The sequence below is a fragment of the Kockovaella imperatae genome (genome assembly GCF_002102565.1).
Source record: "Kockovaella imperatae strain NRRL Y-17943 chromosome Unknown BD324scaffold_2, whole genome shotgun sequence".
NCBI lineage: Eukaryota > Fungi > Basidiomycota > Tremellomycetes > Tremellales > Cuniculitremaceae > Kockovaella > Kockovaella imperatae.
This window is the reverse complement of record NW_019028942.1, coordinates 1023733-1046409: the sequence shown is the minus strand read 5'-3', so window position 1 is coordinate 1046409 and position 22677 is coordinate 1023733. Positions and strand designations below refer to the sequence as shown.

Below are 22677 nucleotides of genomic sequence, written 5' to 3'. Positions count from 1 at the left end.
AGTTTGAGATGCCCTAGAGCTGCATTGGATCTTGAGCCCTGGAGCACAACGGGCAGGACAAGGGACTAAGGATGTCCGGAGAGAAGCGAGGAGCCTCTCCTGTAGGCTCAAATGGAGAGAAGGACGAGTCCGGTCCGTCAAAGAAGGCACGTACTGCCAGACCACCTACGCTTCACTCGTGGCTGCATCCTGATGAACCTGCCCCTCTCCGAACCCATTCACCACCACTTCACTACTCATCTTCGACCTTCCTCGCATTCGCCACCGCTTTCACAGCTCAATCTCATATCACTTCCGAGGCGTCGCTGGCGAAAGAATGCAGGAGGCTTGTGCGAGAGATAAATGTCCCCCTCGAGGTTGGTGAACTGGTTATGAAGGATGATGAAGGAGCGTTCGAGAATGGCGAAGGCAGAGTCGTCAGTTTGAAAGGCAAAGAGAGGGCAAGAGAGCCGGATCATCGCATGTGGGCCCTACGGTCTGTGTGTCTCAAAGAAAGCAAAGATGGAACTCAGGGTGAAGACGATTTTCAGGTAAGTGGTGGTCCGTTCTGAGAGACGTCTGCTGAATGCTGTCTCAGCTACTGGAGATATACAACGATGACGGGGAGAAATTCGGAGGAGATCGAATCCTTCGTATACTCAAAGAAGAAGCCGCTATCGATATTCTAGTCGTGGTGTGTAGATGGTATGGAGGAGACATGATTGGACCCATACGATTCCAACATATCGGCCTGACAGCAAAGACGGCTGTTACGGATCTAATGAAACTCATCCAGTTGACGGATCTACGTCAAGCTCTATCTGTACTCGACGAGGAGATTACCATTCTGCGGAAAGAGCTGGTTGGGCCCTCCAACAATACCGAGTCTAATGGAGCGTCCACAGTGAAGGCGCAGAATTATGATGAGGTGGAAGATATCGGACGGCTGGAGCGACTTGTCAAAGCGAGGACCCGGACAAAAGAAGCTCTAGCGCAAAAGGCAGCTTGGAGCGGACTTGATTCTGCGAGAGAGGCTATCACTTGATAAAAGCAGTAGCCCAACAACATGGACCATATGGAGATCCGCTGGATTGCAATCAAGCTGGTTCTGCCTCCCAGACGCCTCTAAACCCATATCAGAGTAATTGTGAAGAGATAGGTCACTTGCCGGAGTCCGTTGAAGCCAATGATCCTATATCCTTTCCGCTTCGCCTCGTGCCAGGCATCCACCGTCAAGTCACCTACCTCGATGACGCCGGTTGCAAGCAGATGCTGCCGCATCACTCCGTCGAGGAAGGGTCGATCATCATCTTGGAGGCGTGGTGTGATCCATTTGGTTCCACTTGCAGTCGGCACCTCGATGGCTATGTTCGAAGTGGCCGTCTCCAGCAAATGAATCGACGTATGTAGCAGGACCTCTGGGTGGTCAAGGTCCGGTCTGGCTGATTCTGAATGGAGGTCAGAGACTTGAAAAATCTTCTTCGTACCTGCTCGTTTGGAAGCGTCGTCGTAGATGCCCCGCTTCGTGGTTTTGAATAATCTGAGATCCCTTGACTGAGGGGTCTCTCCCCTGCGCGGACTCGTCTCCGGATCCAATATCAAGGGCCGCACAACGTGACCCCTCTCTCTGGCTGGTAGCGGCTGGAAGGGCCCTGGCTTCACTCAACTTGGCAACCCTTGGGGAGGATGCACCTACCGGCATTCGCAGGAGCAGCCACTATCTGCACCTCGATCTTGCCAGCACGGCTGATAAGCAGTCGGATCTGAAGGAAGGTTAAGATGCCATCACCCGTCTGACCCACCCTCCAGTCCCCCTGCTGCTGCTCCTCGCGACGTGTCAGAGCCTCACTTAATGCTTGCCACATGCAATCATCACTTGGACATTGTGCCCAGACATGTGGCCCATCGCGTTCGGCAAAGAACCTGAATGCCTTTCTCAGACGATGGAAGTGGAGGCCGAGTAGCGGTATCTGTTCTTTTGTGACCGGCAGCGTCGGACGGTTGACATCAACGGAAGTGAATCGCATGGTGGTAAATAGCGAAAACGTTTCCTCTTTTTGTGACTCGGCAGCCTGCGAGACTGCATCAGCGAACTTGATGCATAGGTGGGTGGTTCTATTGTCATACATTCTCTTTCGCACGCATTTCTGCTGAAGAATTGCCTGGCTGATCCCATTTGAGACCATAGCCCGCATCGTCCTATTGAACCCCTAGGTATTAGTGTTGCGTTCGCTGCGTGCTCGAGCGCGACTCACTGAGACTGACCACTCTTTCAGCGCTGTGATCGTTGCTGGTCCCCATGCGTCCGCCTGCCTTTCGTCCGAGTTTGCTTGTGCGCCTCCTGGTAGATCTAAGATCTGAACTAAAGCCAGATTCTGGGGTTGAATGAACCCAGCTTCGACGGCGTTCTGCAGCAAGGTGCGCAGAGGTGTGAAGATGTTGTTGACTAGTAATGAGTATCAGTCCTGCTGGCACCAGTCTTAGCCGAGCTCACTGTTAAGAACGATGACAGGTTTCATATGTATACCTAGCTGTAGATCGTCAGCACTGAATCGGAGTCAGGGTTCACACGATAAACACACCTGATTCCAGGTTATCATCTCCATCATCTCCTCAAACGTTCCGTATCCACCAGGCAGGACGACAAATCCACCAGCAGCGACTTGCGACATTCTCAGCTTTCTCTTCAGTCATACATCAGCATCTGCAATCACAAGTGAGGGGTTTCCACTCGCCTCGTGCATGCTCTCCACGATCTCCGAGGTAAACCGTTCATTGTCCCCCTTTAATACTTCTTTACCACTGCCTTCAGTGTTCCTCGGTTCGCCTCCTCTCTTTTCAGCCTCCTTAGAGGACTCTTTCGAAGCTATTCGACTGTTCGACATGTTTCGTTCGGTCAAGGCTCGAGGGACGATCCCATGGACGAATCCGCCCGCATCTAGAGCCGATTGGGAAACGCTACCTATCAGCACGGGGAATCATCAGCTTTGCAGAATGGGCATATCAACCATCACACACCCATGAGGCCTCGGACGCCTCCTCCATAGACTAATGGTATTCTAGCATTGGCGAGCGCCCGACCAACGGACTGAGTAGCCTGTTGATAAAGAGCGGATGATCCAGGTGATGACCCACAGCTGTCAGGAGACGTCAGCAACGAGCGTCAACTCACGGGGTGTCGTGAGAGTACGCTGAGCAGACGAATAACTCACAACACACAGACAGGGTCCTGTAGATCATGACCAGTTGGGAAAGGTGAGCTGTCCATGCTATGCATCACTGAGAAGTTGAAGGAAATCGAACATACAATAATACAAGCATTTCGGCTCAAAACGTGCTTCCGGACTCGGGCCGACCTTGTGGCGTAAGCGGTACGGGTAAGCCGCGAACGTTGGATACATGCATGCGGAGCGTTATACACAGTGAGAGGCCCCATTAGCCGGTCGCGCCTCAGATGGTCTGGCCATTGCGCGATACTACATACTCTTGTCTGGTGCGAACGTACAAATCACTCCAATGGTCCCGGCGATCGCGCTGAAAGCGAAAACAGCGACTTCGTGCTTCCGCCATCCATAGACAGAGGCTTTGGCGGCAATAGGCAGTAAAATCGAGATGACAACTGCGAAGCCGCTTCCAAGAAAGCTGAGGAGGGATTCGAACGACGGCAGGACAATGGCGGCTATCACTGGGAGGACGGGTAGAGCGAATTGAATCAAAGTTCGCGCAATCAGCTTTAGGCGTTCGCGGTGGTTGTGTTGGCCGTGGTCATCTATGATCGGCAGGGGTGCATGTAAGCTGATGCCACTGTTCAATCCATCACTGTTCATGAAAGGAGAATCTTCGGAACCCTCAACGGTGGGAGTGCTGGGTTCGGTGTAACGAGGGGTAGGTGCCACACGAGGTATCAAAATGGTTGGATGAAGGCCAAGCATTGTGAATGACATGTCTGCGAGCTGGGCGCGTGTCAGATACTCAGCTAAATGACCGAGAAGCTCACTGGTCGAAAGCCTAGAGGTAGCTTGGTGACCGCGTTGACGGCTGTGGCGAGAACAGCAAATTGGTTCAAAAGGGGGGAGAATCCAGGGGCCTTGACTAGATCTTTAGTGACCTGAAGTCCACAGTCAGTGATGATTCTTTCCCCTGACCTCTCACCTGATCTGAGACATTCGCGCCGTACATGAGGTACCCCACCACGGCGACCAGGACGTAGACGACTAGACAGATGGCATACGCAAGGTGGCACATGTGGTCGGCTCGCTTGGGGTTCTTCATGTCATGGATCAAGGTTGGGACCAGGCTATGACCGCCGAACTGGTGAGACATCAGGCAGAGTCACCTGAAATGAAGGACCTTCCACATACTCCTGAAATGAACAATCCAATGGCTGTACCCAGCTTGATCACGCCATGAGCAGGCAGAATGTCGGTATGCGCTGGGTCTCGCAAAGACCCGGGTCCATGGGGGCTAGGGCGGCGGAAATCAGCCGGGAGCTGTCCAGATCTCAGTCGACGTACGTAGTAGCCCCGGAGAACACCAAGATGCCAACTAGTGACCACGTTCCGGTCACGCCGAGGAACGAAGCCAGAGATATATACCGCAGGGGTAAGTATGACAGGGGAATTGTGCTGTGATGCGTAAGCGACGCTTACAAGATCCCTGAGTTCCTCACAGAATTAACGATAGCAGCTTCCACTGCGTGCTGGAAATGCTGGGGACGAGGACATGGAAAGAATCCGCGAAGACGATGAGTAGGGCGATCCTGAAATGCGCATCAGTCCAATGGCATCACAGGTAGTATTTCTTGACTGACAACCAGATCATGCAATCTAGCGCAAATAGGACGGAGACGATAGCTTGACCTTTTGAGCCCAGGCAATAACCTATGACATCGGTATAGCTCCGAAGTCGACGGTCTTTTTCAATGACACGCAAGAGAAGCTTGAGTCTAATCATTAGAACTTATCAGCTCGAATGCCCTGTTGTTCCAAGGTAGATGCGGTCTCACGTGTACAAGGTTATCCCTCCAAAACCTATCAACATGACAGGACCGAAGACCCAGCCTGAGTACGCGAAAGCCAAGGGACACGCGAGGATCCCCTGACCTATTAAGTCACCCAGACAGTTGAGCACCTGAAGTTCAAAGAGGATCAGTCCGATGGTACACACACCCCAGAGGCTTTTGGCGCAACCTGAATCGCTTACCGTCTGACTGAAGCTACTGTCTCCTGGAACATAGACCTCCACTTCTCGTCCTCTGTCCGAGGCATCTCCATCATCTTGACTATCGTTCTCCCAGCTCACGCCCCTGCTGCGCTTCGAGTCTGAGCCGACCAAAGGCGTCCTCTCGCTCGGTCGGTCGGGCAAGCTTGTCAATGTTGCGGCCGACGCCGACGTAGATAGAGCATCTCTGCTCATCGAAACGGTGTCAACGGTTATCCCGAAGCAATGAATCTACCACGGGCTACTATAGCCTCCACCACCTGTTGTCTTGACAGCCGCAGCAATGCTCAGCTTGTCAATGATATAGTAGATCAAGAAGTGTCCAGCTGCTGAAAATTACAAAATGACTCGATCGCAAAAATCAGCGAGTGCTTGGCGTCATTTTGAGTTGGGAGAAAATATACGGCCGGTTATGACAGGTCAAAGTGGATTAATGAGCTCGGAGGATGAGAGATGATTGGTGAAGATGCTGCATTTGCATAGAAGATTAGGCTATCTTGGTACAACATAATGTCAATGACGTCTAGGTGCAAGCGTCTCTTCTTTCTGCACAATCTACTTCTTCATCCTGCACAGGTTTGATTCAGCTCTAGGCGAGGGCCAGAACCGCTTGAACAAAGTTTAGCTGGACTCACCTCTTCTTGAACCTCTCATATACCTGCTCATCCGTCGCAGACTCATGTCTTGGTTCTCTGTAGTTCCTGGCTTGATTCTGGGCATTCTGAGCAGCTGCAGCATCACGCTTTGCGTCCTCCGCGGCATAGATATCGGAAGCCGTCCTGAGTTTGGATCGGAAGACTGGCTCATGTCAGCCAAGTATGGAGAATATACTTTGATTCACTCACATCGAGCAGCAGAAAAGTCGTCCTCCTCAGGCTTGTGGCGTGCGGCCGTCTTTCGTTGCTCCATCATCTCTCGCTTTGCTTTCTCTGTCTCCTCAATATTTCTCAGACGGTTGCTGAGTGACGCAAGTGTGTCAATCCAAGAAGCTGACAAGAGAAGCGCTTGAGGACTCACTCCATGCCCAAATCGACTTCCGGGATGGCGCTGAGCATTCCCAATGAATTAGTCAAGTTGCCCTCTTCGTCCTCTGTCTTGATCGAAGGGAGTGATTTGAAACGTTCCGGAATCCTATACAGCTCTGCCTGAGGATCGTAAGGTTTCGGTATCTCTTCTCCCTCCTTTGCAGTGTTTCCCTTCCGTTTGGCGATACCTTCCTCGATGTACGCCATCCTGTCGAGCGTCAGTCCTTCGCTCCCCAGTAACATGGCCCTTCCCACATGTGCTTATCCACGTCCAAAGCATTCGTCTGTTGAGTGAAATTGTTGCTCCTGACCAATCTCTTTGCCCTCTCCTTCTCATCCTCCAGTTCCCTTTCGGCACCATCAGCCGTCGCCGCTTCACTTTATGACCTACTCGTCCACATCCTCGTCCCTCGTCTGTAAGCCGTATCTCTGCAGCCCAGCATCCTCATTCTTCTTCCTATGCCTGTGTTCTCCTCTGTTCAGCTTTTCGAGATCGATTCCCTGCTTTGATTTCCGAAGCTTCCGCAGCATGATGAGCTCATCGACACTCAACCTGGGTGAATAAAAAGCCTTTGAGCACAAGGTCTGAGTAATGATTGCGGGTCTCACCCATCTTCCCCATCCTCGCCGGCAGTTGAGGAGTCTTCCATTTTTTGGCCTTCATCCTCGTTCTCTGCTGTATCCTTCCCTCTGACCCCTGCAGGTCTCGTCCGCTTCTTGAACATGAGCCAACTTCAGAGGTAGAATAGTGAAATGACTCTGTTATGATGCTCAGAGAATCCTGAAATCCGACCCGGAATTCCGAGAAAGCTTCTCAATCATACCTGCATCCCGAATACGATTGACAGACACGGAGCGCTATGGCTCTTCCCAACCTCAGGTGTGGGTGAAGCGTTTTGTCAGTGTCTGGGCTATGACTGATGTTCACAAGCAATCTTCGCATCATCGCGGACCTCAGAGGAGGAGCGGCAGGTATCCCGAGTGACATTCTACAAATTGTGGGTCTGTCGTCCATGACCATGCAGGCTTCATCAGGCGCTGTCCGCCGTCTCCAGGCAGCTCTATATGACTGATCCTCAACCTAGCACGGCATTTGTAGCCTCTTGCCTCGCTATCTCCTTACTTGCCGCTCGTAATTCTGGACGGGACTTTGGGGGAAAGGCGGCGAGAGGAGTGGTAGGCATGGTGTCAGGAGCCGGAGGCAAGCTCGTCTAGATGCCGATCTGTGCCCAGGCGGCTGCGCCTCGATCCAAGTCAGACGACCGGCATGCCTCTGGACCAGCAGCCGTGAGCGAGTCCCCATGATTTCGGCAAGAAGTGAATTTGCAAAGATCGGCCGTCAGTCCGTCCATGTAGGCGATCTCTTCAGCGCCGCATAGGAAGAGGACCCAATCTACCTCTTAAACGGCTCCTATCACCATCGATGTGTTCCCCATGCCCTACCGCTATCCAAGCCTATCCTGGACACTCATTTACTCCATTTTGCAGCCTGACCCAGGCATCAAGGATGTATGACACTATGTGATTTCCTTTCATACCCATGGCAAACACCGACCCTTTTTCTGTCTCAGCGCACGTCAGGGCTCACATGGAGGTCCGCTGACGCGTCAGATCTGTACGCTCCTTCCATCAATCTCGCCTTGGAGACTCTCAGTACCCCTTGACCGTACTCTTCTGACAAAGGTCGACTGCGACAGGAAAATGTACAAGACCGAAGTCCAGGCCCACCACTCCTGAGCCCTATCATCCCTCCGTACTGCGAATTCTGTGGTATAAGAAGGCTTACCGATCAATCGCCTCGTTGGCAAAAAGTGACGGACTGAGGCCCCCCACATTCACTATTGATCATCATGAGTTCAATGAGCAGCATCAACAAAGAGGATCTCCCTTGTGGATTTAGACTGACAGAGGACGGGACTTCACTGTAAAAGTGGGATCAATCGACCAGAAAGTGGGTTTGGGCGACCGCTGCGGTGAGTGATGATGCTATCGCAGATGCCTAGATGTCTATGCTTTCTGATCTTTGTCGCCCCCTATGCTAGGAAGCGGATGAAGCTCGAAACTCCAAGCGATCGCGGCAGATCGCCAAAGCTTCTGAGCAAATCGCTGAAACGAGGGCGTTTACGAACTGGAATGTGAGATCATGATCCCAATGACCCTGTTGAATTTGCAGTCACTTTCTGTCAGCGAAGTCTCGAACGTGAGTGCTTGTCGGCACAAAGACACAGCAAACTCGAAAGACGCCAATAACTCATCAAATTCCCCAGGCGACCTTCAACGGACTCGGTGATGATATGCCCGCTAAGAAACCCAGCGATGAGTCTGACGAGGAGCGCCCGGTCAGGCTGCCTGTGTCTCAGTCTCGACAACTGCTGACCATCTTACAGGCTCTATACGGAAGCCGCCCATTGCCCAGTGATGAAGCGTCTGCTTCCTCTCAGGCAGGGATCCGGTTAGGCGGGTCAGAACCGCAAGTCCGACAGCTGCAGAGAGGTTCTTCCGTAGCCTCTCATCACGTCGGAGTTGAGACCACCACCGAGAGTCCTACCACTATCGAGACCCTCGCAACTGAGCGACCCGAGCTGAAATTGAGGCGAAAAGACTAGAGAATGCAAGCGGAAGGCCTGGAGTGAATGGATGCCATTGTTGCATCTGCAGGACCCCGGAGGCGAGATCTCATCAGTTCACGACATGCATGATCGATCACTGAATGGCCCCTCGCCGAATTATACTTTATTGACATGAATGACCAGGCTAATCGACACCGTGTATGCTGTTGATGCGGGAATCGGAGGATGCGTCGTCTTTGTCCTCCCACTGAGTCTGTGCGTTCGCCGCCCGATTTGGTGACTGAGCGCTGGGAGCGGAAGACGAAGGTCCCACATCTGCAGGCCGTATCGCTCCTTCGTAAGACGAGGGCTGCAGTGACGGCGCAGTGGCTGACGCAGCTACCGTTCCGGATCCTTGCCTCATTACTGGCCGAGGAGCCTCCTCTGCCATCGACGTAATTTCTGGTCCTCTCTGCGGTGAGGATGCTCCGCGTAGTAGCCAATTGACGGATGTTCGATAAGCCTCCGATCTCAAGGTATTAGGCGATTTGTACACGATGAAGACAATCATCCACAGCCAGAGGATCATTATGATGGTCTGGAGACCAGTAAGGACGGCAAGGGCGACTCCGACACCACATTGATTGGTTGATGTCGGAAGATAGTAGTCCTCCTCATCCTGACAGACTCCCAATAAGACAGTGAGAAGGATATCGACACCGCAAGCAATCAACCATCCAACTCCAGCTACCACGACAAATGCGACTTCCCCACCAGCATGGTCGAATCCTTGGACGCCGACATGCTTGTCGCGGTAGGTGATATGTAAGGCGTAGGGAACATAGATGAACATGACCAGTCCCACGAGAGCTAGGACTATAAACAACACAAAGTCTCTAGCCAGGGCAAGGCTTAGACTGAAAGTGATTGCCCAATTAACGAATTGAAAAGCCTGGATGTCATTCGAGTTCTCAGATAAGGTCTTACTCACCATAAAGGCATATCTGCATATTAAGATGCGAGGATGAACGGGGGCCATAGCTGACGCCTCTGCGATGAAGCCGATAGATCGATAGGAGGCAAAACGACGTTAGGGTGGCCGAGTTTGGAATGTCAATTTCACGACCACGACCTGTCGTCCAGGAAGAACTTTGTCTACCTGCTCGTTAAGCCTTCACGCTGTAAGCTGTATGTTCGAGTGAGAGAGACACATGTACGAGCTCAAGCTTGGACGCTGCGGCATCGCTACGCCAAAATTATGTTTGTTAGTTATTTATTATCATTCCAGTATTTTTGTTTTTGAGTCAGATCTGCGGGATCTCGCCTGAAAATCAACCGATTTCAAGCCGAATCAACCGATTTCAGGCCGAAGTCTTGGCTATCGCTCGTGGCAGAAGGGATGAAGAAGACATGATAACACCTTAGTTGGTCGAAGTTATATGGTGTCACACGAGGAATTGAGGCATGATCTAGACGCTGATGTCATCACCGGAGATTGGTCATGTGAATCTATCGAGAAGCTTCCTTCTCCCCGAGCTTGGCATTCGTCGATCCTCGCAGCAGTTGGTTCATCGATAACCGGAAGCCTTGCTTCTTCGGTTTGTCCGGAAGACGTCGAACCAGCTTGATGACCATCACGAGCAAGGCAGTGGAGATAGCGACCTCTACCGCTGCCAGCACGCTAACCGCAACCATGGTGATGCAGGGCCGTGGTTCGAACCAGCCATATCGGGGATCGACATTCCAGTTATGGCATCGATCATCAATCGCAACGATGAGAACACCCCATATGAATGCAGTCAGCCATCCAGCCATTTGGACTGCCAGATAGGCGACTTCCCCCCCCCCTGCGTGATCGAACGGGATCCTGTGCGTCGACATCCGGTCTTGATAGGTGATGATTAGCGTTGCAGGGACATAGATCAACATGGCGAATCCGAGCGCAGAATGGATGACAATGAGAGCTATGTCGTCGGACAGGGCGAGATTCAAGACGAAAGCTGTGGCCCACAGGAGAACATGGGAGGTCTAAGGCGATGATCAACTCTGAGGCAGTCATCTGTTCATTGACTGACCATGAGAGCATATCGAGCCTTCAATGTTGTTTGGTGGGCGTGGCTAATCATGGCGTAACTTCACGATGAGAGCGAGCGGCGTGTCTATGCTTGAGAAGTCAGAATAGCAACCTTGACCTGCAGGCTATGGCTTGCTTCAAGCCTCTTATAGCTGACGAGCTGTGCACAGCTCCACGGGGAAAGTCCCCAGGTTCTTGGCAGATTGGCTCAGTATGTAGTACATCATACAGGGACGTACGTCTTCCACTCCCGAACGTGGCGGATTTCGGAATCCTTGACACTCTACGCCGCCTTTTGTAGTCTTCTTGGCTCGCACTACCTATTGCACGTGCACTATGTCGCTGGAGCTGCATGTATGGACTGCATCTCCAATGAAAAGAAAAAATGTTATGCGACTCAAAGCTCGAAGACGTGTATCCAAAGGAGCTCCCGCTTATTCTTTGAACGCTTCCGCCTCACTCCCTCCATTTTCCTGAACGTTAGGGGCAAATGAGTTGAGAACACTCATGCCGAGCCTCTCGACAAATTGCGGAACGTTGTGAATCATATATCTACCCTGACCCATAGCTGTCGAGCTCTGTAAGATCCTATCGAGGCCAATCTCCGTCGTATCTCCCGGTAAGTCATCGCAAAGTTCAGGTAACTCAGTCTTCAGGATGGTGATGATGCTCCGGGTCAGCTGACGCCGTGCATCGTCGGCGTCCTCTTGACTCGACTTGCTCTTCTCACTCCAGGCTCGGTACTTCGTTCTAAATCTCTGACTGACAGCCTCGAAGAGGGGCTCGAAGTCAACGCCTAGGGAGTACGATTGGTCAGTAACGATGCAGGGCTGCTGGATACAATACAGACCATTCAAGGAGTCTCTGACAGGCTCTGAGCGTCCTTGAGCCATACTTCGCACAAGATTGTACAATTGCCACCCAATGGCTACCTCTCGGCCATATGGATGGTAGCCGTACTGGCTAGCCTCGTCAGTAGCTGCACCAAAATTTTGAAGACTCATGGTGTGGTAACGGTCAAGATTCCTTTGCTCTTCTTCCCGTTTCATGGCGTATTCAGAACTGCGGTGGGTCTTGCGACGTTTTATCTGGCCTCCATTCGATGAGCTACTTTCGTTCTTATCGGCCTTCAGCTCCTGCCCCGGTTGAGAGCCGTTCACAGATGCTTTCGAGAGCTTTGTCAAATTCTCGCTCGCAATGGTGTATGCCTTGAGAGCCTGATTGTACTCTCGCTCTTGCCAGACAATCAGTTCAGATGGAGCTTCCTTGGAAGTCTTAGCCACTGCGATAATATCCGCCTTCGAGTCCCCCATGGAGGCCAACAGTGACTGCTGAATGGCCGTGTCTTCAGAGAGAAGAAAGTCTGCAGCTTGTTCAAGTTCAGTGGGAAAATCGTCCCGCAATTTCGATGTCATTCGCTCTCGCAACTCAATCAGAGTAGACAGAAATTCAGTCTTCATGTCCACATAGGAGTCTATCGCACGGTCAATCAAAGTGATGGTGTCCTCGATGGCTGTTTGAACGTGTTTAGCGTATCTTCTGAGGCTTCTCCCTCTTGCGCTGAGATCAAGCGAAGCGACATCGTCGAGCCAGCCCTCCATCGTGTTGATCGTCCACTTGGCGAACTCACAAGCATCTGTTTGTGATGGACGCTGAGTATGTGTTGACTGTGCCCCCTGAGCGGCATTTCCCGATTCAGAGTCGGTCTGCATCGTCTTATCTGTGAGCTGATGTTTTCGTTACTGTATGGTCAGAAAGGGGACGAGACGGTTGCGCTGCGGTAAGAAAGACCCTGGGCGATGGGGAAATGCGAGCATGGTCGCCAGGGGATAGTAGCATCCGCGTCTCGACACTGAGATCCAAAGTCAGTCTGAAAGGAGCCTTCGATCCAACAATTCCAGCCTATCAAGGAGGGACGAAATTTGACACAAAGGACATATAGCCACACGGAGGCACCTATGCAAAGGTCTTAGCCTCGTTGAGCATAGAAGGAAAGTGGATGAAGAGGGGATGGGGTGGGGGCAACGATGCGATTGAGTATGATCAGAAGCCGTAGCTTGAGTCGGAAGGAAGGCTACCAAGATCTGGACTCACCTCACGAATGTCTCACTCTGAAACTACCTGCTTGGGAGGTGGTGTGAGGCCAATTTACTCGCCGTTGGCGGCCGGGAGGTGATGAGTGAAGGAGTCTGAAAGCCTGGATCATCGTTTCCAAATGAACATGCCACGCTTGCGGCCTCAGTAGAGGTACTTTGGCATGCGACCCCAAGTGACCACGCCACTTGGTCAGTTTTGGAGCCGTTGAGCTAAGAAACGCATCATCATGATGATCATCCGGCAGGCGTGGCAGTAGAAAGGAGTGAGTGCAGCGACCACCAGACATGCGCCCACGATAGTAAGGTCTGGTAGGCAGTAGATATGCTTGAGTCTCCGGAGTCTAGCTCGGCAAGACCGAGGAATATGAGGCTACAGTAGAAAGGGCGTGGCGAGTGACATCTCACCATTATATGGGATCTACTCCATTGGTACCCAGTCCTCGGCACCCTCCACTCCTGCTAAACCGATTTGATCCACGAAATTCGGAGCTGACCACATGATGGAGCCGTCTGGGAATGTTGCTTTGGCTTTGGTGATCACTCCTTCCAATCGGAGTACCAGCGTCTCGTAATCGCCAGGGTTTGGAAGACCTGTAGGTGTATCCGAATCCGGATTCTGGACGTGTCTATTAACAGAGTCCAAGATACCTTTTGCCAGCTCGTGACGCGCGGCCGTCGTCGCCTCTTCGGTTCTTGGCGCATTGACTGTAGTGGTGTACAATTCGCGAAACTCGACGCCTATATTCGAGAGCGACTGAATACCCCAATCACCTGATTGGTTGATCAGGATCCTGCACAAAACCCGGTGATACGCTAGGTAGCGACAGCTCACCGATGGACCAACCAAGATCAGTGTCCTGTTCGCTATCAGGGTCACCGACCAGGGCCGTATGGTCTACAAGTTGAACCAACTTCCATCCCATCTGAGTATCGACATTATGTTTGGACAGATCCAGCAGGGTGTAGTTGAGATAAGACATACTCTCGTCAAAGCTTCCCTGACTGTGTTGCCGGTACAATTTCACCAGTTGCCGAGTCCGATCTCTCACTAACCTAGCTTTTTGGCTCTTCGCATCCGATGTGTCCCCAATGGCGGAGGCTTGCTTCAGAGAATCATCGTAGTCGTCGCTCGCTTCCCTTCGCCCAAAAGCAAAATCTGCATTCTCCAACTTTCGCATGCCATCCGCGAACTGTTTCTGGGAGGTATAGAAATCATCAGTTACCCATGTGTTGAGCATGGTTTGATTTTCCCAAAAAGCGTTCAGACTTTTTCTCAGGTCTAGTCTGTCCCGCCTTTCCGGGAGTAAATCCTCGATGAATGTCTTGCTACGTTCATCAAGCTCCACTGCTTGCTCTTTGTCAAGGATGCGCTTGACCATTTGACGGTCACCTTGGCTCAGCATCCTTGAGATTCGGGTCCAGTCAGTGAGAAAAGATCTATGAGACCTTATAATACCTTCAATAGCGTTGTCGATGCACCTCAATATCTGTGTTCGGACAAAGATCCTTGCTTCCGCAGTGGCAGGCAGAGAGTGCTCCTCTGCAACCACACGCCATCGTTTCAAGGAATTGATAGTGTCTTGCAGCGTGATAGGCTCTTCTGTCACCGACTGTTGATCTTGCCAATTAGTCACCCGACCTTCAAGGGTCGATGCGTCGCCTGATGATGTTGGGTCACTGATGTCCGACATGATGATAGTATACTGACCAGTAAGCTCTTTGCCTTCAGTGGGAAAATATCGTTCTCCCCAGTACATTCGGAGCGATGGACTTGAACGGGGTCTTTGTTAGAAAGGAGGTTTGTGAAAGGATGCCTTGAGCGCGTCGCAGTCTGAAGCAAGATGTACCTGAAAGGGAGGCAAGATACTCGCGCATCCGAGTTCTGGGAATTGACTATGCCTCCCGTCCCGGCTGGGATGGTCAGGGGTGATAGGGCGATAGGGTCGCGGAGAGGCAAGGATCATCAAGATGGAGTGGAAATGACAGCAGACGAGTCTCTCGGACAACCCTGAGGATCATGACATCCCATCATACAACTACGCGACTTTCTCATACTGCACAGACGTCAGCTCCGAGCGACCAGAGTACGGCATGTGCACTTACAAAGCAAAGGTAAGCACTGGCTTGAAGGACTTCATCCACTGATGCCAGTCGTACCGATGTGCTACTGGAGTCAGCTCGGCACGCTCATGTATACGCAGAAAGCTCACTCGGAGCAATAACACCAGACCCGCCTATCCACTCGCAGGGGAGGTGGTGACCTACTGTGCCCATTTACTGGGCGATCTCCGTTCAGTGATACTGAATTCATTCCGTTCGTGACTCCAGCGACGTTGAGTTCCTCTGCTGTCTTGCCAAACATGGGCAGTGGATCGACGAGGACGTATGCAATGTAGTGACCCTCATTGATGGTACCCATGTGTACGACCACAGCTGCAGTGGTGTCAGCTGTTGACCATGTCTCACAGTAACATTAACGTACCGTAGAGTTTGTACATGACGGGCTCGGCATGTGGACCGTGATCGGGCGATGGCCAGTCCATGAAAGGCGCTCTCGGTCCGTACGGCGTCTGGACCATCTTGTAGTCATTCCGGTTTGGAGCCATATATGGCGAGAGGTCTAGCAGTTCGGGGAAGGACGCGTAGTCATCAATCCTGTCGGAAATATATATCAGTTCTACGAGCTTCGGTCTGCGGGCTGGGCTCACTTTTTCAAATCGTAAAAGTTTGTAAACGCCATGATTGCCTTTTGCGACTGCTTGAACCGCTTGACGTGTAGGATCAATACTTCGGGTGCCTTAGCGATGAGGTATCGCTTAAACGCCCGTCGCATGATGAAATGCGAAGACTTTTTCCTCGCGGGCATGCTCGGTCTCGCAGTTGGTACAGTGGTGTCAAGGTGGGAGTAGTCGTCTTCGGATGAGGAGGATGTATTGGATAAACCATCAGATTCCAGATCTGGTTCGCCTGATGTCTGTGTCTCGACAGAAATAGATGACTCCACGATCGAGTAATCGTTTGATTTGACAGAGGCGAGCTCGATGGACCCGTACGTCGAAGCTTCGGTATGCTCGCGCAAGGGTGATGGCGTTCGACCGCTGCGACCAGCCGAAGAGCGTGACGCGGAGGACAAAGCCCTGCTCACTCCATGTCCTGACTGAGATTGAGGGGCTGAGAGGTGCTCGAGAGATCCGGCGCTGGTATCCGCGGCGATAGACACTGGCGGCGAGGAGATTCGGGATGCAACCAGAGCTGGCGATGTGGTAGCTGAGTCCTCGCCTCCGGCAGTAGGCCCATGCTTGGACTTGTATTTGCCTGCTTTGATCTTCCAGCATCTCTTGCAGGCGTACCCGTTTTCTCCCTCCAGAACCTCGACCGAGGTGAAAGCGGCCAGACTCTGCTCTATGGCCGTTCGAGGCGGGGTCGGAGGAGCCGGCAATTCCTCGCCACTATTGGCAGCTTTGAGCTTTGCAAGCGGATCATGATCCTGTGTCGCCAAGGGATCAGCGAGCAACCGTCGCAAATAAGCCATCTGGGCTTTCGTCAGGCTCGGTCCGTGTGCCCGGTCCGAGCTCGTGCTGAGACGGGGTGAGGACGGAGCGCTCTTTGCAGCAATGGGCTGTGGCGGCGGGCTAACGACCTTGGTGGTCTCCAAAACCGGTGATGTAGTGACACTGGTCCGAGGCTCGCTTGATCGAGAACCTTTCCTACGCCATGAGAAGCTTGGTTTCGTCTTGAGTCCGAATTTGAGTGAGTTACCGCGACTGCCGCTGCTTTCACTTCCGAGCTGTTTTGGTCGATCGTCCATGCTCTTCCGTCGATCTCTCTCAGCCTCCTCTTGCTCCCGCTCCCCATCCGACAGCTCGGATTCCGAAGCGATAGCTGACATGTCGGTGGCAGTCTTAGCGTATGTACCTCTAGACTTGAGTCCTAGAGCTGCCTTGAATCGGTCTCGCTTCAGAAAGGTGTCAGCAAATACACAGAGGAACACTGACAAGCAGACTCACCTTTCTTGTCCTCTCGGCTGACGCACGTTTGAGACTCAGCGATATATCCAGGAAAGGCTCATAAGTATGGGAGACCTGGACGTGGATTTAGCACCAGTAGAATGAATGACAAGGTCCTAACCCACCGCTCGGCATTTCTCACAGACGATAACACTAGCCAACGAGCCTCCAAACAGGACATCGACAAAGGGAATCAAGCGTTGGCTTTCAGGGATGGTCTCCGGCCGCAAGGAGGAAGTAGAGGTCGAGGCCAGCGGTGCTTCCGAAGGATCATCCGTCACGGTGATCTGGGGACCTCTGACAGGTGACGATGATCTTGAAGGCAGAGGTGACGGCAATGGAGATATACCATCTCTTCCGCGGCGCTGGGTGCTGGATTGGGAAGGAGGGACAGGTTGAGCAATCTTGATGACATCCTTTTCTTCCATCTCCATACTGTCCAACAAGTGTCTCATCAACTCATGCGCGTCCTGTTGTGTGTAATCGTCGTATTGGTCATACTTTCTCGCCATCTCCCGTAAAAGATAGTTCAGTCTCATGCTCCTGTCCGAGTTGAATTCTTCATATCCTATCGTTCCGCCCTTTAGGTCTTTCATCCGCCATCCTTTTTGTAGGGCAACAAGGAAAGCACGAGCGACGGGAAGAAGATTGTAAAGTGGAGGCTCCAGAGCCTCGGGGAGGAGTGAAGGGATCAACTCGCTAGAGACGAGTGGGCGACGAAGGGCGTTTAGGGGTGCTCTAACGAGACCATTTTCTGGATCTGAATTCAGTACAGATATCAACGGTTGCGTCGCCATAAGCTACGAAGAATACATGGATCAGCATCCTCATGCTGAGCCTCTTCCTAGAGGTGCTCACTCACCGATTGGAAGACCGAGTTCAGGAAGCATGTATTCTGTTCGTTATGAATTCCAATCGGTCTGAGAGCCTTGTCTAAATCAAGAGGCTCGAGAGGGGCGAAAAATGGGGGCACAGAAGACGATTGAACGGCGTGTCCGTTCTGAGCGGGTATTGGTGCTGGTACAGTCACCATCGGAACGCTCTGAGACGACTGTGAAGTCATCGTTGATGTCCGGTCAAATTCGGATGACATTGCAGCAGGTAATAATATTGGCCAAGCCTTATTATCGTCCGCAGCTCGCCGCGTAACTGTCCGGTGTAGATGAAAAACAATTTATAGCAGCAGGACGTTGCGTTGTACTGGCCTATGTGTCGATCCTGTCCTCGAATCGAAGATCCCACCGAATGTTTACACGACTGGACGAATTCCAGTGTATCGAGATGTGCAGTGTATGGATCCGAATTCATTCCCCCAACATTGTGATTCCCGGATGAATTCAAAAAAGGCGGGGAAAGAGAAAATAGCGCCCAAATGCCTTCCACGGTAATCCACGGCCAAATGTCACTGGGGTATGTCACGACCTCAATTCGGCTCATTTGGACAGGCAGTCATAGCGAATGTGCACTCTGAAGGAGACCATCGGCCCCCGACAAGGGTGTCTGTCATCCATTGATTCATTCTTGCTGACATGCAAACTCCCCTCATAGATTCCTTCTCTTTTATTTCGGGGAATCGCTTTCAAAAAGCACAGAACTCGGCCCGGCAATGGGACTGACTCGTTCACTTGAAATCGGCAGGGGGCTTCTCGTCGGTCGCTTGATCGCAAGTCAGCTCATGCGCGGGCGCGCTATACATAGACGTACGAGATAGGATACCTTTCTTGACAAGCTCTTCCTCGGTCGGTCTTGCGGCGATGTCCTTTTCTAGTTTGTCCTGAGAGGCTCGCTTCAACATCAAGCTAACATGGCTTGTGGCTTAAGAACTCACCTCAAGCATAGATCGCTCCAGATCAGCTCGCTTGCCGGCGAGACTGTCACCTGGGTCACCTGAATGCGGCGTTAGTATGCGGTCGCTGTAGGAGATTCGTAGGCGCTGCGCCTAAGCCCTTCGCACAAGGCCGTTGGGCTCGGTTGTCGGCGTTACAGCGAATACCCTTGGTCACACTCACCTTTCAAGATTCCCTGTCTCTTCAGCTCCTCGGCTGTAGGTCTTCTCTGCAGCAATTTTTGTAGTTCTTGACGATCCGCTGGCTTCTCAGGTTCGAGGTCAGAAGACTTGTCGACTCCAGCTTCTGGCGCAGGAACGACTCCAGGAGCAAGATTATGAGCTTGTTGATGAGCTACGCCTGACAACTCCCCAGCCTTGACAGCTGCTCCTGAAAGAGCCGCTTGAGCTTGAGCTCCGAGGTTGTGAGCCTGAGCAGTGACAGACTTGCCAGTCTCTGAGTTGGCAGCCTGGTTGGCGAGGTCTGATGTCGCAGCGGCTGCTTGCTGGGCTAGATTCGATCCAGTTTCGTAAGCCGACGTGGCGGCTGCTTTGGCTTGATCAAGGATGCCGGCTAAGGGAGAGCGCGCACATCGTCAGCTTGTATTCCATCAAGCGCGGATAAGGCATGCAGGTGTTGCAGAAGATGGCAGCGAGGTCAAAAGTAACTCTCATCCGTTGCAGCGTTTAGTGCTGTCAACTCACACATGATGACTGGTTGGTATCTTTATGAACGTAGATACTGAGTCGCGTTGTGAGATGGGGTCTGAGAATGATATGCGGATGTTCGGACAGAGATAGAGTTGCGCTGCTGACGACGTCACAGTCGCGTGGGCCCTTGTAGGTGCTTACGTCATGGAGACGGAAACGGAATCAAAAAGTATAGACGACCCTCTCCCTTTCAGAACTGATCTCCTTTGTGTGTGCACGCAGCGCCAGACGATCATAGAGCGTAGCGAGTTGGTCATTGGGATGGACTCGTATTGATCAGCCTCTGCGCACACGGGGGCTCTGACCACCATTATCCCCAACGCTGACTGACTGTTGTCATCTGACGTGCTTCTCCCTGCTGCTCATTACGATGGAGTTTCAACGCTTGCTACCTCATCTCGTTCCGAACGGGACGATGCGACTGATCAGGCCCTACCTGTCCACTGAGAGCATCCTACCCGTCGGATTGGGGATGCTCTTGATTCCTTTTCTGACTCGACTGTTAAAGCATGTCATATCCTGGCTCCAATTCAAGTTTGACGACTGTCAGTCCCCAAATCTATTATTCAGGGTAGACTGGCTGATCCCAACCTGGTGCAGTCCTCTTTCCTACGGCTTACATTTCAGCGGAAGATGACGCCTTCAAATGGATCATGGCTTGGCTAGCTCAAGATCCCGAGGCTCAGCGGCAAATGCACCATTTTCAGCTCACCACTGCAGACATCTCGAATGGTAGGAACGCGAAGAACAAACTGGTCTCTGGTATGACGACTACAGCTACATGGACCACATCAACTGTCATCGGTCAGATTCTACCAACGTATGGCGAGTCACCTCTTTATTCTTCCGCATATTCCCATCGCTTACTTTTCTTTGCGACAGGCAAGACGATCGCGATTCATCATGAGGGGTCATCGATCTGGATCAATCGGCATTCTGGCAAGTTTGCACGAAGTTCGCTGCACAACAAAGATCACTTCAGGATCAGGTTGGTGACCACCATGGAACAGTGACAAGATGACCTAAGTACTTCAATGCAGAACTTATGCGTTCCAGAACAATGCACTTCGAGCGTTCTTAGTTGCAGCCCACGACGCCTTACACGCTAAGCAAGAGAAGGAGATCCATATCTTCCATCCAAAGTGAGCCCATCCTTTCTTCCTCATCGTCAATGATGTGACTGACCAAGCTTGACACAGACGGATTAACCCTAATTGGCAGCTGCCGGTCTCCAGACCTCATCGACCTTGGTCATCAGTTCTCCTGCCCGGTAACATCAAAGAGCACATGCTCAAAGATATGAAAGCGTTCTTCTCTGACAAAGAGATGAAATGGTACGGAGCGAGGGGTGAGAAGCGCTCCGGGAAGTCTGACCATGCAGCCGCTGACCAAAGTCAGGTATACCACACAGGCGAGGGTATCTTTTCCATGGCTCCCCCGGCGCGGGCAAGACAACTCTCAGTGAGCAGCAACAACTGGCGTCCACCAACTAATCTTCCGATAGCGACCGCTTTGGCCAGCAAGCTGTCTCTCGATATCTACGCTATCAATCCTGGTCAGCGAGGGTGGGTTCACCCAGGAGTGTTCATGATAGCCGTTGCTGATCGTGATGATCACAGCATGGACGATGCTAAGGTAGGCTCTGGTTTGCCCGAGTATATCCCTGTGTTCTGATTCATTCGAATAGCTCAACAAGCTCTTGAGAGACTGCGCTCCCCGATCTATCATTCTGATCGAAGACATGTGGGCAGATCACGGGATATTTCTTCGTGTTTCGCACTGATGCCCTAGCCCAGTGATTGTGTCTTTGGTCGAGATGGAGTCAAGGACAGGCTCATGGTCGAAGATGAAGAGGGCAATGTAGTCCCTCCACTCGACTCGATCCGAGGAGATCAACAAGGTCAAAGCTCAGCTCACCTCACTCCAATGCTGGGAGGCTCACATGATCTTGCTCCGTCGACGGTCTCGCTTGCAGGCCTTCTCAACGCAATCGACGGCGTGTCGAGTCAGGTAGGCGCCGATCGTGGCTTCTGCAGGTTTTATCATCGTCATGCTGATTATCATGAAGGAGGGCTGCATCCTCATTGCATCAACGTGAGTCCTAGACTAAGCCAAAGATAAACCCAGGCTGACATCTCACTCCCAGCAATCACCTTGAGAGACTAGACCCCGCGCTCAGTCGGGCAGGTCGATTCGACGTCAAAGTCTCGTTCGCCAACGCTATGCCTACACAGGCGAGAGCTCTGTTCCAACACTTTTACCCCTTGGGGGAGTATCCGACCGGGCAAGTCGTCAACGACATTGACGATAAGGTCGTGGACGACCTCAGCATCAAGGTCGAGAATCCCGCGTCACCTTATTCGACTACTGAGAAGTCGAAAGTCTGCATGACCTCTCAACCCCAACTAGACTCTCTCGCTGATACTTTCGTACATGGCGTCTTCCCAATCGGCCGATCTGACGCTGTTGGAGGAAACGAAGGGCTCGAGGTCTCCATGGCGGCTTTACAAGCATATCTCCTCCAATTCAAGGACGATCCCAGCTCGGCGGCTGAACATGCGGCTCAATGGGCCAAAAGCGACGAAGTGGCTCACTGGCAAAGGCAGGCTTCCAGTGCCATGCAAGGTTTCGGTTCTCTCCCTGGACCACGAGAGGCGCCTGTGACACCTTCATCTGCTCTTCTGCCACGCTTTCAAGTGAATGGGTTCAAGAAATCGAAACTTGGGCACAGAGTGAATGACTCTAAGCTGAAGATCGAGGCTGTGAAAGCGGTCCTCCCCGCAGGATCCGCATCAGAGGACGGATAATGTCCGGTGTGTGATCGTGTGCGACGACAGTAGACATTTTGAATGAGTGCATGCTATTTTAGAATCCTGCATTCTCCCTACAACGTCAACGTGCCCGACTGACTGGCCTCAGTGGCTGAACCTCCATCCTGACTAGAGACGGACTATCTTCATCGTCAAAACAGACTTTCAGTGTCAATTCAGTCTGTTTCTGCTCGCGACTGGCACCAGGGCCAGAATTCTCAACATCACCGGTTTTGATTCCAACCACAATCGTGGCACTCGACTTGCTCCTCCTCTCGGATGTTCATCTTGAGCACATCATCCCACTTGAGAATAGGGTCCTTCATTGAATGTCCCACAGGGATGCTCCTCACTTCTGGTCTGAGAGTGAGGGCGGACTAA

At 52.1% G+C, this 22677-nt stretch overlaps 10 protein-coding genes across 10 annotated transcripts; 3 read left to right on the top strand and 7 right to left on the bottom strand.

Moving 5' to 3' along the window:
- Positions 1-71: 71 nt before the first annotated feature.
- BD324DRAFT_607128 (hypothetical protein) lies at positions 72-1024 on the top strand (the record flags this gene model as incomplete). Its single annotated transcript, XM_022014050.1, has 2 exons — positions 72-530; positions 578-1024. 2 exons carry the CDS (start codon positions 72-74, stop codon positions 1022-1024), a joined length of 906 nt encoding a protein of 301 aa, XP_021873768.1.
- Positions 924-2973, bottom strand: BD324DRAFT_247661 (lysine decarboxylase-domain-containing protein). Its single transcript, XM_022012278.1, has 9 exons — positions 2715-2973; positions 2562-2663; positions 2474-2510; positions 2235-2425; positions 2107-2178; positions 1782-2051; positions 1676-1742; positions 1148-1631; positions 924-1104 (listed from the first exon to the last, which is right to left on the bottom strand). Exons 1-9 carry the CDS (start codon positions 2862-2864, stop codon positions 1077-1079), a joined length of 1401 nt encoding a protein of 466 aa, XP_021873767.1. The 5' UTR covers positions 2865-2973; the 3' UTR covers positions 924-1076.
- Positions 2974-3133: 160 nt separating this feature from the next.
- Positions 3134-5540, bottom strand: BD324DRAFT_615795 (transmembrane amino acid transporter protein-domain-containing protein). Its single transcript, XM_022014759.1, has 10 exons — positions 5182-5540; positions 4985-5109; positions 4790-4924; positions 4649-4738; positions 4494-4604; positions 4341-4443; positions 4132-4290; positions 3977-4087; positions 3274-3932; positions 3134-3235 (listed from the first exon to the last, which is right to left on the bottom strand). Exons 1-9 carry the CDS (start codon positions 5392-5394, stop codon positions 3456-3458), a joined length of 1524 nt encoding a protein of 507 aa, XP_021873766.1. The 5' UTR covers positions 5395-5540; the 3' UTR covers positions 3134-3235; positions 3274-3455.
- A 36-nt stretch (positions 5541-5576) lies between these two features.
- On the bottom strand, positions 5577-7023 carry BD324DRAFT_615793 (hepatocellular carcinoma-associated antigen 59-domain-containing protein). Its single transcript, XM_022014758.1, has 6 exons — positions 6834-7023; positions 6616-6777; positions 6480-6572; positions 6217-6432; positions 6045-6157; positions 5577-5997 (listed from the first exon to the last, which is right to left on the bottom strand). The coding sequence occupies exons 1-6, from the start codon at positions 6947-6949 to the stop codon at positions 5831-5833; spliced, it is 867 nt and encodes a 288-aa protein (XP_021873765.1). The 5' UTR covers positions 6950-7023; the 3' UTR covers positions 5577-5830.
- Positions 7024-8933, top strand: BD324DRAFT_679051 (hypothetical protein). The gene is made up of 8 exons (XM_022019025.1): positions 7024-7106; positions 7156-7222; positions 7310-7400; positions 7458-7511; positions 8267-8359; positions 8398-8424; positions 8492-8563; positions 8612-8933. Exons 1-8 carry the CDS (start codon positions 7085-7087, stop codon positions 8828-8830), a joined length of 645 nt encoding a protein of 214 aa, XP_021873764.1. The 5' UTR covers positions 7024-7084; the 3' UTR covers positions 8831-8933.
- Position 8934: 1 nt separating this feature from the next.
- BD324DRAFT_615754 (hypothetical protein) lies at positions 8935-10212 on the bottom strand. Its single transcript, XM_022014757.1, has one exon. The coding sequence runs from the start codon at positions 9810-9812 to the stop codon at positions 8979-8981; it is 834 nt and encodes a 277-aa protein (XP_021873763.1). The 5' UTR covers positions 9813-10212; the 3' UTR covers positions 8935-8978.
- Positions 10213-13029: 2817 nt separating this feature from the next.
- Positions 13030-14948, bottom strand: BD324DRAFT_247327 (hypothetical protein). Its single transcript, XM_022012275.1, has 2 exons — positions 13776-14948; positions 13030-13714 (listed from the first exon to the last, which is right to left on the bottom strand). Exons 1-2 carry the CDS (start codon positions 14698-14700, stop codon positions 13362-13364), a joined length of 1278 nt encoding a protein of 425 aa, XP_021873762.1. The 5' UTR covers positions 14701-14948; the 3' UTR covers positions 13030-13361.
- Positions 14949-14979: 31 nt separating this feature from the next.
- Positions 14980-18013, bottom strand: BD324DRAFT_648593 (hypothetical protein; the record flags this gene model as incomplete). The annotated part of the gene is made up of 8 exons (XM_022017862.1): positions 14980-14997; positions 15047-15107; positions 15154-15376; positions 15426-15598; positions 15652-16898; positions 16951-17025; positions 17076-17750; positions 17813-18013. 8 exons carry the CDS (start codon positions 18011-18013, stop codon positions 14980-14982), a joined length of 2673 nt encoding a protein of 890 aa, XP_021873761.1.
- Positions 18014-18248: 235 nt separating this feature from the next.
- On the bottom strand, positions 18249-19557 carry BD324DRAFT_615741 (hypothetical protein). The gene is made up of 5 exons (XM_022014756.1): positions 19481-19557; positions 18960-19349; positions 18779-18837; positions 18655-18724; positions 18249-18606 (listed from the first exon to the last, which is right to left on the bottom strand). Exons 1-5 carry the CDS (start codon positions 19482-19484, stop codon positions 18572-18574), a joined length of 558 nt encoding a protein of 185 aa, XP_021873760.1. The 5' UTR covers positions 19485-19557; the 3' UTR covers positions 18249-18571.
- Positions 19558-19581: 24 nt separating this feature from the next.
- Positions 19582-22612, top strand: BD324DRAFT_247132 (P-loop containing nucleoside triphosphate hydrolase protein). Its single transcript, XM_022012273.1, has 12 exons — positions 19582-20031; positions 20087-20311; positions 20369-20474; positions 20527-20628; positions 20686-20834; positions 20885-20947; positions 20991-21051; positions 21106-21121; positions 21174-21229; positions 21283-21496; positions 21555-21580; positions 21633-22612. Exons 1-12 carry the CDS (start codon positions 19857-19859, stop codon positions 22291-22293), a joined length of 1854 nt encoding a protein of 617 aa, XP_021873759.1. The 5' UTR covers positions 19582-19856; the 3' UTR covers positions 22294-22612.
- The last annotated feature ends 65 nt before the right edge of the window (positions 22613-22677 follow it).